Here is a 13,914-nt window from a genome sequence, read left to right on the forward strand (position 1 = left end):
TAATTAGAGGATTAAAGCAGACAGGATGAGGTGAGCACCACCTCTTTACAATCTCTTTCCCTATTGTATCCTCAGCTGAAACGTTTAAACAGCAAAATTTAGCTTGTATAAAAATTTGTTTAACTTCTGACGTTTTGGTTCTCTATTGTGTATTTTACAATTGGGCCCCGTCCTGAAAAGATTTCACAACTCCTATAACCAGATGGTAACTGGTTATTTTAGAATTTTGCTGGCTCTGCCAAGACAGCTCAAGTAATAGGATGGACAGGGTTTCCTCGTGCCTGCCAGAGTATTTATGTCGTTATAAAGGGAGCAGGGCTTCTAGTATCTGTACTGTCCCCCAGGAGAGTGTTTTGTGGTATAAGGGCGTTAGACTAATGCAGGCAAACAGGATAAGACAACTTGATGTGCATATATGTGTCTATTTGTGTGTGTTTTTATGTGTCAACGGCAAAATAAATGCAAAGGAGCAGTGAACACCAATGGCAGATTTCCCGGAGGCCTCTTATTCTGTAAGTATAATCCCTCTCTAAATGTAACCTCAAATAATTGCTCCAATCCTTCACTTCATTCCCTCATACATACCGTACACAGAGTGAGAGATCGTCAAGGTCATTTATCTAGGTGTGCAGAAAAACTGACAAAAGCATGAATACATACACAGCCCATTGATATCAGAAGTTTCATTTCATATCACTTGAGTGGGAAGTTAGATAAGAAACACTATCACAGAAGGAATGAGTGTTTAAACAGGCGATATCGCTTCTATTGACCATATTAAAAGACTGATTCTCAATGGGAATTCATTCTCATTTGAGGTTGCACCTGGATGAACAAGAATGTGCAGGTAAGCACATGAATGCAAACACACACACACACACACACACACACACACACACGTGCACATACATAGTGTACAAGTATGTAATGTGACAATTTGGCTGAGGTAAGATATCCAAATTGGCGCAAAAGAAAATGACCTGATTCTTCCTGTTATCAATCCTGACATGTTCCTATCAAAACCTTTAATCTGAAAAATATTATCATCTAAATGCTGTTAGTTACCTGAAAGCAAAACAGAACAATCAGACAACCAGATGGTAAGTTGAGATAATAGTTTCAGTCGATATGATAACAACTACTGTACGGTTACAGTATTGAGACAGGTGGTTGCTGGCTGATTTGGGCGTTAGCAAAACAGGCTTGGGACAATGTGAAATCAAACACCTGTTCCCAGCTTATCTTGCGCACTTGTGAGTCTGTTTGTGCACATAATAATGAGGTCATTATGGCAGCTAACGGGCAGCTAATAGAGAGGTCAACCCAGTGAACTGCTGGGAACCACACCATGGTAGAGATTCAAACTTAAGTTTAGAGACCAGCCAAGGTCAAAGAGATAAACAGACAGAGACTCAGTCCTCTGATGGTACAGTACATGTTCACTCCCTTTTAGTTTGTATCACCAACAAATCATGGCCATTTTATTCAGCAAAACAAAATATCCCTAATGTTGCACTGTATTTACACTGGTGCAATGCATGAGCATATGTATGTATGTCTACAAATTTGGAGGGCAAAATGTGTTAAGGTTTTACTTCCAGGCAGCTGAGGAAAGATGCACCACACACACACACACACACGGCTGGAGGAGCTCAGGAGATTTGAGGCCATAAAGTGTGACATATGGAATGGTGTGTTAATCAAAGACTCCACACTCACAGCTGGAGCAGACTCACTGGGAACTCAGACTGACGTGCATTCTTGAAAATGTGCGTGTGTGTGTGTATATATCCATATAATCCCTGTCATCATTTGTAGTGATGGTGGTAGTATTTGCATGCCTGATTATGTGTGTACGTTGGTGTGTGCGGCGTGTGTTTGCTTCACATTTTACTGTTGTTCTCTTTCCTGTTCACATAGCTTATAGGATGGATTCCAACATTTTGGCCTTATGTCTATTTAATTATTATTTGCTTAATCATCCACATCAGAGAAAGTCGAGGGTGTCATGGTAGGGGTGTAGGTAGCAAAATGTGGGGCATTACCACATCCATCTTGCTCCCTTTTTTCCTTCGTTTTTGCCTCTTTCGCTCTCTGACTCTCACCTTTAAAGGGAAAACAAATGTCTTTGCTCTTGCTCAGTTCTCTTCTCAATTCTTATCTTCTGCTTTTGTTCTCTCTCCAGGACTTACTCAAACACACACATACACCCTCGACCCTGACATCTTTACATTAGTGACAATGAAAGCTGAGGACACAAACATTTACAAAACAGGATATGATCAAAAGACAGACCACGAGCTTGCTCTGTTTTAGTTGAAGTAATACTCTGCCCTACCAGATCATTTTTCTCTTGTCTGAACCAATCTTGTAATTAAACACACAGTCACCTCAGCCCCATCAAAAGATTGATAACGCAGCTTCACTACTGAGAGATAACTCTCACTCTGGAAAGACATGTATACTGTACATGTATGTGTGTTCGGGGGAGTCGACGTAACACTTGAATCTCTTGAGATTGCATTCTTAAAAAATGTACACACATATTTAAAAGCGTAGACTTGGTCCACTGTGACTGATATTTGTCAAGCAGGCAACAAGGACGCACGCAATGGTCTATCTTCCAGAGATGCCTCTGAGGGAATTAACTAAACTAACCAGGAAATCACTGTAAAGCCTCTCAATCCTGCAGTGTCAGCTGTGTGCACATGGACAAATTTTTTGGCCAAGTAAAAAAGTAAACACACAGTCAACCCATTTATTATTATATACTGTTTTAAGTCACGGACTGGCATGATATATTGTTGCTAACTACTAAGTTTGACACTTAAAATTTGTACATCTGACTCATTAGTGGTTCTAGTGTTCAAGACTGGCAGATATAAATCATGTTCCATAAAAGACCACAGATTTTAATTGGTATCTATAGAGTATGATACTGGATTATGCCCAAATATGCCTTGTACATTTTTGCTTAAGAAAAAAAAACATAAACACTCATAGGAGATGGAGCAGCAATACCAAAAAAGAGAAAGAAGAAAATGGAAGAAAAAGTAGTCCTGTCAACTAGTCTGTTATTAAATTCATCAAAATGCACTGCTTACAGAGCCAGTGCAGTCTCCCTGAATTCCTAGAAAGGCAGATAAGTAACTTAAGAAGATTAGATTATGATTATGAATGAGAGACTGAGCGAGAGAGGACAAGACAACACAAGAAGACAACAAGGAAAAAAAAGAGGGCAACAAAAAAGAAAAAAAAGTGATGAGAGGAAAAATAGAGCGCTAGAGAGAGCAGAGAAACAAAGAGGGCTTCATTGTTTTCAATCTTGCTCATTACTGAAGGGGATGATAGCATAATATAGCGCTAATGGGGGAACAAATTGTGTGGTGTTCAGCTTACATAACTGCTGAGTGACTAATCACACAAGATGTTTTCATTGACACACACACACGCACATACACACACTGCTATCAGCCTTCTGCTTTTCCTCTCTCTGTCTCTCACATACACATACCCTTCAGAAAAAATGGCTATTTTATCACAGTTTAAGCCAATTAGTGAACAAAATGCAAAAAAATACTTGCCAATGCAAAACATCAGTCAATAAAAACTAGTCAGAGGCAGTTTTTGTATGCAATCATCTGTAATCACGCTGCATGCATTGACCTATTCCCCTGATGTCTAGCAAAGGACCTGAATGGTCCTGCAATACTGATGTGATATCAGAGGTAATGGTCGACTGTCACTGTCTTCTCAGCCAATGAGACCACATGTGCAAGGGCGTGTGATAACCCAAATAGCCAGCTGTTTGAGGAACAAGAGAAGAGCAAGAAAGAGAGAAGGAGTGAGAGGCAGAGAGAGAGAACCGTACAGTCAGACTCCATCTGCTAATGTGCGTCAGTCCTTGACAGCTCTGGCACATCTTAAGAAGCCAATGTACTTCATACCGTGACTTCATCAATGCCAACAACAGAAGGGATCAACAAGCAGAAATTATTACTTCGAAGCTTCGAGTTTGGCTTCATCTGCTGTTTTGCTGCCTGTAATAACATGGATACACACTACTATTGTAAATTACTGATATTGTACAACATTTAGTGTGAGCCAAAATCACAGATGCACCTTCTCAGGAAAAATTTTTGTGCCATCCCTGACCAATGTAAGCATGTAGTGTGCACTCCAGCAACTGAGCTATGTGCAAAGGCCTGCTGGTTGCTGTGTGCAGTTTTTCATTAATGTTGGAGGACCACATTGGCTATACATCAATACACTTCTGTCTGTAGGGGCTCCAGGCGCGACAACCGCAACATTACCGCAATGCGACCAATTCACCAGCCAGCCAACCGGCCAGCCATCAAACATCATCAGCTGGAAGTGAGAAGTGAGGAAGAACAGAAGAGATGGAGGGAGAGCAATGCAGAGAGGAATAGAGAAAGGACGAAGTCATAGCCAACTAACTGCCATGTCGCTGTACAATCTAGCAAATCAGACAAGGTCTTACCCAATTTTCACGAGCTGAGAGCCTTAAGCACTGCTAGCTGCATGTTCACTCACAAATCCCACAACAACGGATTCCTGTAAGTGCAGCATTAATGGTTCATGCTAGCTGTGTGTAGCGAGACAGCAAACACGACAGCCAGTCGAATAAATTCTACATCATACATGGTTTCAAGGGCTGACGACAACACCATTACATAGCTTGGCATGCCGAGAGGCCTTGAGTACATTAAAACCTGATGGTTTATGGTCTACTGGCATATATTTTTCTGGTGTAACTCTAATCTGCCACATCAGCCACCCAAGTATATGGTTTTTCAGACTGTCCAGATCTATCACATGTTGCACTCCGCTCTGTGCTGCTACAGAGGCACTGACGTGCAATCAGAGGCCTGTGTGCCTGTGCCAAAGGAGCACGGTAAATTGTCAGCTGACGAAAGACTGGAAAGAGTGTGTTTTGGGTTTGGTCCGCAGCGGCTTTTGCCGACAGGAAAGCTCTGGTGTTTTCCTCTCCATGGGGCATAATGGATTCTCCCCGCCAATGAAACACTATTCCGGCTGGCGGTCCCGCCCGGCAGCCACCTGAGAGACTTTCCCACAAGGCCCCCTCCCTTGTCAGAGCCAGACCCAGCCATCACTGGAGATTTGGGACAGATGGAAGGATGGAGAGAGGATGGCTGAAGAGAGGAGGAATGTGATGGAACAATGAATAGGAGCAGATGGTATGAAAAAAGGGAGGGATGGAGAGAAATTGGCATCCTTCTCTCTCAAAGCCAACTATGGAGAATTGTTGATTTCTGACCAAGGTGTCTGCGTACCACCGCCCATATCTGTATACACATGATACTGACATAATTTCAAGTTACCATAACAGCCGACAACACAACACAATACAACATACAGACAGATCCAGTTGCCCCCTTACCCACCCTTCGCTGTATCCCCCTCCTCTTCTGCCACATCTGTCCATATTCAATCCTCCTCCTCCCTCTGTCGTGTCTCTGCAGACCTGAGGTGCTCCCTAAGCAGGCAACACTGGCACACAGTGGCCATGAGGGCAATACACTCGACTGGAACAATGGCCTTTTCATGACTGCTTACAAACATACACTCATTGTCCAAACACACGTCTCGCTTTCTGGAATCACACTAGATGCTGTGCAAACTTAGTAAAGTTGTCAATGGAGTTTTTACCTTCTCTCATTGTCGTCCAGGTGAGCAAACAGCACATTCTTGGAGATGGCTTTGGCCAAGGCCGTCATGGTCTTGTAGTCCTTTGGGATCACCTGTATAGACAAAGCAGAAATATCCATAACAGTAAAGCGCAACACCATGCAGGTGGACACATGAAACAAACCAGTGCAAACACATAATAGGCCTGACTTCAAAAGCAGACTAAATTGAGTAATTAAAGAGCAGCGTACTGGCAAACGCTGAAAGGAATATACCGCACGTGTGTCTGTGTATTTTTGGGAAAGCCCATCTGTTCAGGGATTACACTCAAAATGTCACAAAGCCCTTAAAAATTCACAAGAGGCCTGAACTCATTCATAAAACATGCATTTTCATGTCCCAGACTCAGTGGTGTGTGTATGTGTCCATGGGAAGGGAATGGCAAAGTCTGTAGCCACAACAAAGCCACAGAAGTCTGTATTTATAAAGAGGCATCCCAGAAGAGAATTTAAGCTCTTTTTATCATAGGATGAGAAAGGCAAAAAAGTAAGAGAAACAGGAGAAGAAATGTAATAATATGAAAGGGAGAGGAGTGTGTGTGTGTGTGTGTGTCTGCGTATATGTGTGTATGTGTTTTGTCTCTGGTGGTAGGGGAGAGGAGGGGGCAGGCTGTAATTACTTTAAGGCAACAGATGTCTCCACATGAAGACAACCACGTAGCACTGTGCACAGCATGCACACAAAATACACACACAACCACATCACATATGAAATAAAAAGTACCAAAATTTTATCTATCTGCAGTACTTGGGCAGAGAAAGGGAAAAGAGTCTGGCCTGGCCTGGAAACTGAGTTGGTTGAGGACACAGTCACCCAGAGGGGGCTCAGTGGTAGAAGTCATTTTCAGATTCAGATTTCAGGTCAACCTCCTAATCATCCTTCACAACATCCAGCTCCAGCTCTGTCACCCAGGGGATCATTAAATGTCAGGGCTCTCAGCTTGTAGCCAGCTTGCAACCACCTATTTAAACTGTTCAGAATTATATATTCATAGGGTGTCCTTTCTAACTTGTCAGGGTAATGTCAACATACTCTGCTCTAGCCAAGTGGAAATTGCAAGATACATATTTGGGGTAAAGCCACATATATTCCTCATGATTTCACAGCTAAATTTACAAGTGGTTATATGAGAGAGCCAATCAAATTCAACTGAAATAAATACTCAATAATAAAATGAGATGAAAAATGGAAATTAGGTTAGACACAAGCTGATTATTTGCTTCCATCAGCAACATCCATATTATATTCCTTCAACAGCATTACTTACAGTATTATATTAGCTGTGAAATATGTTTGGAAATCCCAAAAATCTCCATTTGAAGTTGGAAGAAACATCTAATCCCAACGTCCGCTCTGTTCCCACCTCATCAGGAGAGTGCTCTCAATCAATCTGATGTCAGTCCTGACATTCATTCTGTTAATGTGTTCTCCAGGCCTGACTGACAGGCCTCGCTATTCATTAAGAGAAGAGTCGCAGCACTTTGCAGCAAAGCTATTTTAATCGGATGAGCAGGGTAAGCTAATTGATTGTGTTCTGTTAAAAACATCTGTTGATTTTCACAATGGAGTCACTAATGGAATTGATGATGGAGGAAGATGTCAGCATGTAGGCTGTGTGTCTGCCTTTGTGTGTGTGTGTGTGTGTGTGTGTGAGACTAGTGTTACGTCGGTGTACAATGGCCAAAAGAAAACCTCTCCCATACTGAAGCAATAATGTGCTTTCATGTTCTAAATCAGTTTTCCCGGATGGTCTGTTTTGTTGGGTAAGCACATTAAGTAATTTCTTTTTCACATGCTGCTGACGTGGCTGTGTGAGCCGTTGCATGTGTGTGTGTGTGCGTGTTTGTATGTGTGTGTGAAAGAGAGAGAGTCTTTAAGAAAGTGAGGGACAGTGAAGAAAATGAGGCTAGAGATAGAGGAAGGCTTGTTGCCATGACACATGACTGCAGCATCTGGTAGGGACCTCAGAGCCATAAACACAAATGCATGTGGGTGCATGTACACACCTGACACACACACACACACACACACACGCGGCATGCTCCAGTGGCCATGCGATTACAGCGTGGTGACGGGGATTCATGCCGTTTTGTCATTACCCGGCAATTAATGCCGTGTCAAGTTAATTACAATTGAACAAGCACGGTAATGATATAACGACTAGGGTTTGTGTGTGTGTGTAAAGGTGAGTTATAGTTTCTGGCAAAAGAGCACTCTATCCTGTAGCCCTATTAAATTATAAAATGGAGACAAGATGATAGATAACAACCTCGATGTCCGCAATAAGAAAACACAAAGTCAATTTACAAAAGAAATCATTTTCAGGTTCACCTACCTGTTCACCTCCAAAGACAAGTAAAAAGAAATGTCTTGATTCACTCTTAGACTTTGTGTCAAGAAGTGTTTATAAGCACTTAACTTTCTGCAATAACTTAATAAGAAAACCAATTTCCGTAATCAGGTTAGGAGATTAGAAAAAAACAAAACATTCGACAGCATAACGGCAAGAAAACATATTACATGTAATGATGCATCCTTGTATTCAAAATAATTTAACTGACAGTTGAACCTGACACAAACTAGCCTCTTTAAGTCTTCTTCCACACTTTATTTCCTGATTTTGTTATAATATTAATCTACTGTATGTGGTTTAAGACTCTTAAAACGAAGCAAGAAATGGCTTAATAAAAACAGTCGCTCCGTTCAGCATTAGGAAGATGTCAACTATCTGTAAAAACCTGAGGGGGAGTCTATCACAGTCAATCTAATATCACAGAGTTGAATCTCAACATCCATGCTGAACATCGGTTAGGGCTGCTGACTCATAAATTGTGTATTTTGTGTCCAAGTCTATTCATTAATTTCTGTAATAAATTTACACAGTTAATATCCCTTCACACTGTCACGTTGTTCCAATGAGTGTGTTTATATTTATGCACTAAGTGGGTGTTAACAGAATGACAGCTCTCTGTCCAACAAATAAACAACAAACAACCTCAATGTCTGCTTGATTAGTAGAGCAGCAGAGCTAATAGGACTTGATGTTTCAATCCTGGTGGTAAATTGGCACTCTTGATGTTGGTAGTGGGATTGGAGTGGTGAAAGGAGGGGTAGGTAGGTCATCGGGGTCGTCAGGTGGGCACCTTCCTTCTTTGACGTTTCACTGATAAGCTCACGACATCTCCAGAGGGTTCGACGGTTATACCTGACGTCCCAGTTACACCCCCCTCAGTTCCATACCCCTCTATCTTCATCTATCCGCCCAGTTGTTGTCTCTCCTTTTAAACCAAAGCTAACTACCACGTTTTTCTGCTGCATTTGACAAGGACAGAGGAAATCTTGGTCTTCCAGCCGTTCTGGGCAGCTTCAATTGCCAGGTCAGAGTACTTGGTCTTTTTCCTCTCATAAGCTTCTTCAGCGCCAGCAGAATCCTTGCATCCTTTGATGTTATATGGTGCTCTGGAAGTTGGCCTGCTGGTACGAAGGGCGTGAAGTGGACATTTCCTGCTGATGTTTGTGGGAAAGCATTTGTCGTGGTTTGCCTCTGCTCCAAGACTGATGCCAGCTGTCTAAGAATTTGGTTATGCTGCCAAGTGTAACGTCCTTGGGTGAGGCTCCTAGCGCATCCTGTTAAAATTTGCCTTAGTGATGCAGGTTCTTGACAAAGGAAGAAAGCGGGGTCTCCCAACCACTGCTTCTAGGGTGTGGGTAGGAGGTCATAAGTAAACATAAGACAACATAACTGAGATCCCTCCATTTCCCAGATGTCATGCCAGCTGGGTTTCCTCTAGTCCAGGCTCTACCAGTTAGTCCATTGACCTCTATCACGAGTCATCTCTTCTACACTGACGTTGCCTTGTGCCATTGAGGAGCTTTTGGGACTAGCCCTAGACCTGCTTTCCCATGTTGGCCTTGGCCAACCACATCCCTGAAGTGAAGACCAGACTTAGCACTCGGTTTCAGATGGGGTCCACTTCCTCCCTGTTGCCACATGAGGAGCTGCTGTTCAAATAACAGTACCTTGAGATTCAGTGAGGGTCATGACCAGCCTTGCTTTGGAGCATTTGAATTCTTCCATAAGACCTGCAACTGGTAATTCCAATTTTCTATTTATATTAGACTGTATTTTTAATTCCTTGTGTTGGGGAGGGCCTTCGATAAACCCCCTTAATTTCCTCCATCCCCTGCACATTTTCAGTTTGTTACGATTATGTGTTAATCATGCAAATACAAAAACAAATAAATATCATATTGTGTTTTGCAATTTAAGTGTTATCGTTCTGTTATCTGTTTCTGTTATCTTTCATGTAACTGCAACAGTATGTGCTTGCAGGCACTGTACTAGCTGTGTGTGCCTGTGCATGCCTGTATGTAGATGTTTGTGTATGCATCCATCTTCCCAGGCTGACCTTGCGTACGTAGCTGACAGCATCCTCTTCAGTGTAGACCTCGGCACTGACCCCTCCCCTGCGGCGCCGGGCCTTGACAACTGGGTTGGGCGGTGGGGGAGAAACCTCATCATCGTGTGAGTCCGACTGGCTGTTAGATTTCTGGCGTGCCATGATCTGCTTGCATTCTTCCTGTAAATGCAAGAGGAGAGACAAGATTGGTAGGGGGGACATGCACAGAGCGAGGGACACTGATAGGGAGAGAAAAAAGCTTTTCAGTGGTTTAAATATAGATAGGCAGATGCTCTATCAAAACAGTGCCTTTATTGACAAATTCTATGAATGCATAAAAAAAAGACGCATGAGTAGGAAAACTGATGCGACAATTATTGTAGCTTTAGGCAAAACAAAAAAAAAAAACATCTGAGACAACAGTGTTATTCTTTTGCCTCACAAATGATCACATGAGGAAGGGCTGACAAACATCTCCAAACGCACTCTCCAACATCAAGCATCATGTGGATTCTTCATCAAATCAGATAATACAACATTATACAATAAACCTCAGAGAAAGTTTGGACATGTCCTAGTCCTGAGTGTATACTTTGTGGACATCTGGCTGCTGTGGGATGAAGGGAAAGCCATCAAACATTAATATCTGTGGGCCTGAGCATGTAAGGAGAAGAAGGCTAAGCCAGGTACCCTCCTCCTCTGAGATAATGAACAACAAGGAATAAAGACATCAAAGGGGAGACAGGATGCCTCTGGCTTGCTGTTGTTTCAACTACTGAACCCTCTGCAGGTGATGAATTATTGATGGCAATCTTGATTAACAGATTAGCATAAGTACACAATATAAAAAATAAAAACACTGTAGGTTTGTTAATATGTGAGAGTGCTGTGAGACAAGGGCAAGGGGATAACATTTTGTGCAAATGGAGCCAGCATCCACTGCTTTGTATATTAAGGTGTACCATTATGTTGAAATACTAACTAAAACTTGTTAGTGTGGAACTAACAATGGCTAGTGTGTATCTGTGTTCATTTGCTGGCATTGTGTGTTTAATTCTTTTATGCATTAGTGTTTCCAGTGGCACAGTGGGAATTGAACTGACAGCGGTATTACTCACCACCACATGTTTTCAATATCTAAAATACATTTTAGTGTTTGTAGTTGCAACTATGGCCAGAGATCGCACTCTCACACTGCAACACAGAAACACCACATGGGCAGAAATAAACAGACAGACAGAAGTCATGTAAAAGAGGCAGGTAGAGTAGTGTGGTGATTTTGTCAAGTCTATGAAGCAGATCAGTGGTCTCTCCTGCAAGTTTATAGCAATGCTAAACAAAGTTTCGACTTAGTTATTCCTTCATGAAACAAAAAAATGACAGATTTTCAAATCAGCTATATTTACTTTAGTTTGCATTAGTAATGTTAATTATTAATTAATCACAAATGTATTCACCAACTAAACAAGAGGTTACAGTCAAAGGACACACAACTCTCTCCAGACCAAGTACATATGCTCACATATACTTGAGATATATACTTGTCAGAAGACCGAGACAGCCGATTTAATCTTTCTGCTCAATGTAGGAATTCATTTTCATTGACACACATATTGGTCAGGCGTTGTCCTCAATAAAGGCATGTATAGCTACTTAAGTGACATTTTTACTGCAATTACTTGTAATAGAGTATTAGTCATTTTTAGAAGTAATTTTTGTATTGCGGTATTGCTTCTTTTAATTAAGTAGTGGATGTGAATACTACTTCCACCCTTTGTCAACACACTCCCGCTGTGCAGCGCACACCTGTGTAACAATTTCGTCTCACCGCCTCCGTCCCTTTGAAAGGATACGCTCCCACCTTTTGCTCGTAATCATTGTCAGACGATTTTCTATTTCATAACATTTATGATCATGTACAATTGTAATTTAAAATTTACTTGTGTTTAATTAATTTGTTTCAAGACCGCTAATTTATTTTTATGCTTAGCTGACACAATAGCACACGTCAATTGTTCAAATATTGCTTTTGCCAAGAAAAAAGCAGGCATTTTGTTTTCTATAAATGTTTAATGTTTAATTGATCATTCCTGGCACGCATCACTAAGAGCAAATGAAGACGCAAGAAGCAAAGAAGACAAATCTTGCGCCTGACTTAATGCCAACATCGTACCACCATTACCGCTGATTTGATGCATCCGTATCTGAGTGTGTTGTATAATGCAAGTACCACCGTTTTCTATAAAATGTATTGAAGCAACTTTTCACTCTGCAAAATTGGAGAGGGAAACAGGAAAAGGAAGAGCCGGAGCAGCCGGGAACAGAGTGATTACTGAATGCCTTGAGCAAGGAGCTGCTGCTTCCCTCCGCTCATATACTGGCAGGGAGGGTTAAAAAGAGACAGTGAAGGAAAGAGAGACAACCTGTGACAGAAACACAGAAAAACCAGAGATAGAGGTGAGAGAGAGTAGTTGACAGCGAGGAGGCAAATGCTGAGTTTCATCAATCACTTCTCAAACTGCCATATTAAGTGTCAAATCCAGAGCTCGCAACTCAGCACTATGTGTTTCAATCATCCCAACAGGGTAATGTAATGGGGATGGGAAGAGTAATCTGCAATGCTATAATAATACGAAACAGCAGCCATTTAGACAGTTTTCTAAAGGGCATTCATCAGCTTGACAAAGAATGCAATTCCACACTTTCTTTGAGTTGGTATCCTTTTATCTAGCCATCTTTTTGCCACAGTCTCTCTCAGATTCGCTCCCTCCTCTCTTTGTCCCTCTCCTGCTCCTTTCACATCCTAAGATTACTGTGATGCTTTGCTCACTGTCTGTGTAAAACAACGTGATAATGAAGATCTCTCTCACATACACACACACAAACATACATACCACTGTGAGAAGCAAGCAAACGTACTCCACAGCGCACACATACACACACACACATTTCGTGCTTACGCAGAGTCACTGCCTGAGGGAACACAGCCAGCAGGAGGAGAAGAGGGGAAATAGAGCCAGAGAGTATCATCAATGCACACACACACACACACACACACACACACACACAGACACACACCCAATCTCACAAGCAGACTGCAGGAGAGAGGAGATAACATACTCCAGCTTCATCAAGGTGGCCAGATCTGCCACACACTACATCCCTTGACAACAGCAAAGCCAAAACAAACACAGTGTTTCCCTTTCTTTCAAGCACTGAAAATACATATTGATTGTCTCCTCATCATGACAAACTACAAGGCAAAATTGCAAAATAGCAAACACCAAGTCTGTAAACAACGCTTCTGTCTAAAACATTCACTGATGTTTCACTTAAATTCTCGCAGACACTCAAAAGTAGCAGCACGCATCTTTACCTTGCAACAAAACTTGCCCAGATTCACACGCTTGGACAACAAAGACAGTGTATCCTACCTGCTCATACCTCTATGAGATTATACACATTAGCTCCAGCTGGCTAGGTATTTACCATGGCATGGAGGGCCCCTGGCCAGGCCTGTTGTGTGTCCCTCAGCCTGTCAGAGGCACCAGGCATCAAGTCAAAGTGTGAGCGTGTCAGAGTGTGCATGGGAATCAACACACATGAATCCCCATCTCATACACACCTGACACACATGTCACACTATAGCAGCATCTCGCTATACAAGCACAGCAAACCGCTGTGTGTGTGTGTGTGTGTGTGTGTGTGTGTGTGTGTGTGTGTGTGTGTGTGCGTGCACTCAGGTTTGTGTGTGTGAGTAAGCGGAGAATCCAAGTTCGTTTGT

At 42.1% G+C, this 13,914-nt stretch overlaps 1 protein-coding gene across 1 annotated transcript in view; it reads right to left on the minus strand.

Moving 5' to 3' along the window:
- Positions 1–13,914, minus strand: part of prkar1b (protein kinase, cAMP-dependent, regulatory, type I, beta) — a 66,599-nt gene that overhangs the window by 40,225 nt on the left and 12,460 nt on the right. Inside the window, exons 3-4 of the mRNA XM_042392124.1 lie at positions 10,140–10,310; positions 5,692–5,783 (exon numbers count right to left, since the gene is read on the minus strand). Coding sequence (XP_042248058.1) covers positions 5,692–5,783; positions 10,140–10,310 — 263 coding nt within the window. The remainder of the gene's footprint in view (positions 1–5,691; positions 5,784–10,139; positions 10,311–13,914) is intronic.

Source organism: Thunnus maccoyii, chromosome 18 (assembly GCF_910596095.1).
Source record: "Thunnus maccoyii chromosome 18, fThuMac1.1, whole genome shotgun sequence".
Lineage (NCBI taxonomy): Eukaryota > Metazoa > Chordata > Actinopteri > Scombriformes > Scombridae > Thunnus > Thunnus maccoyii.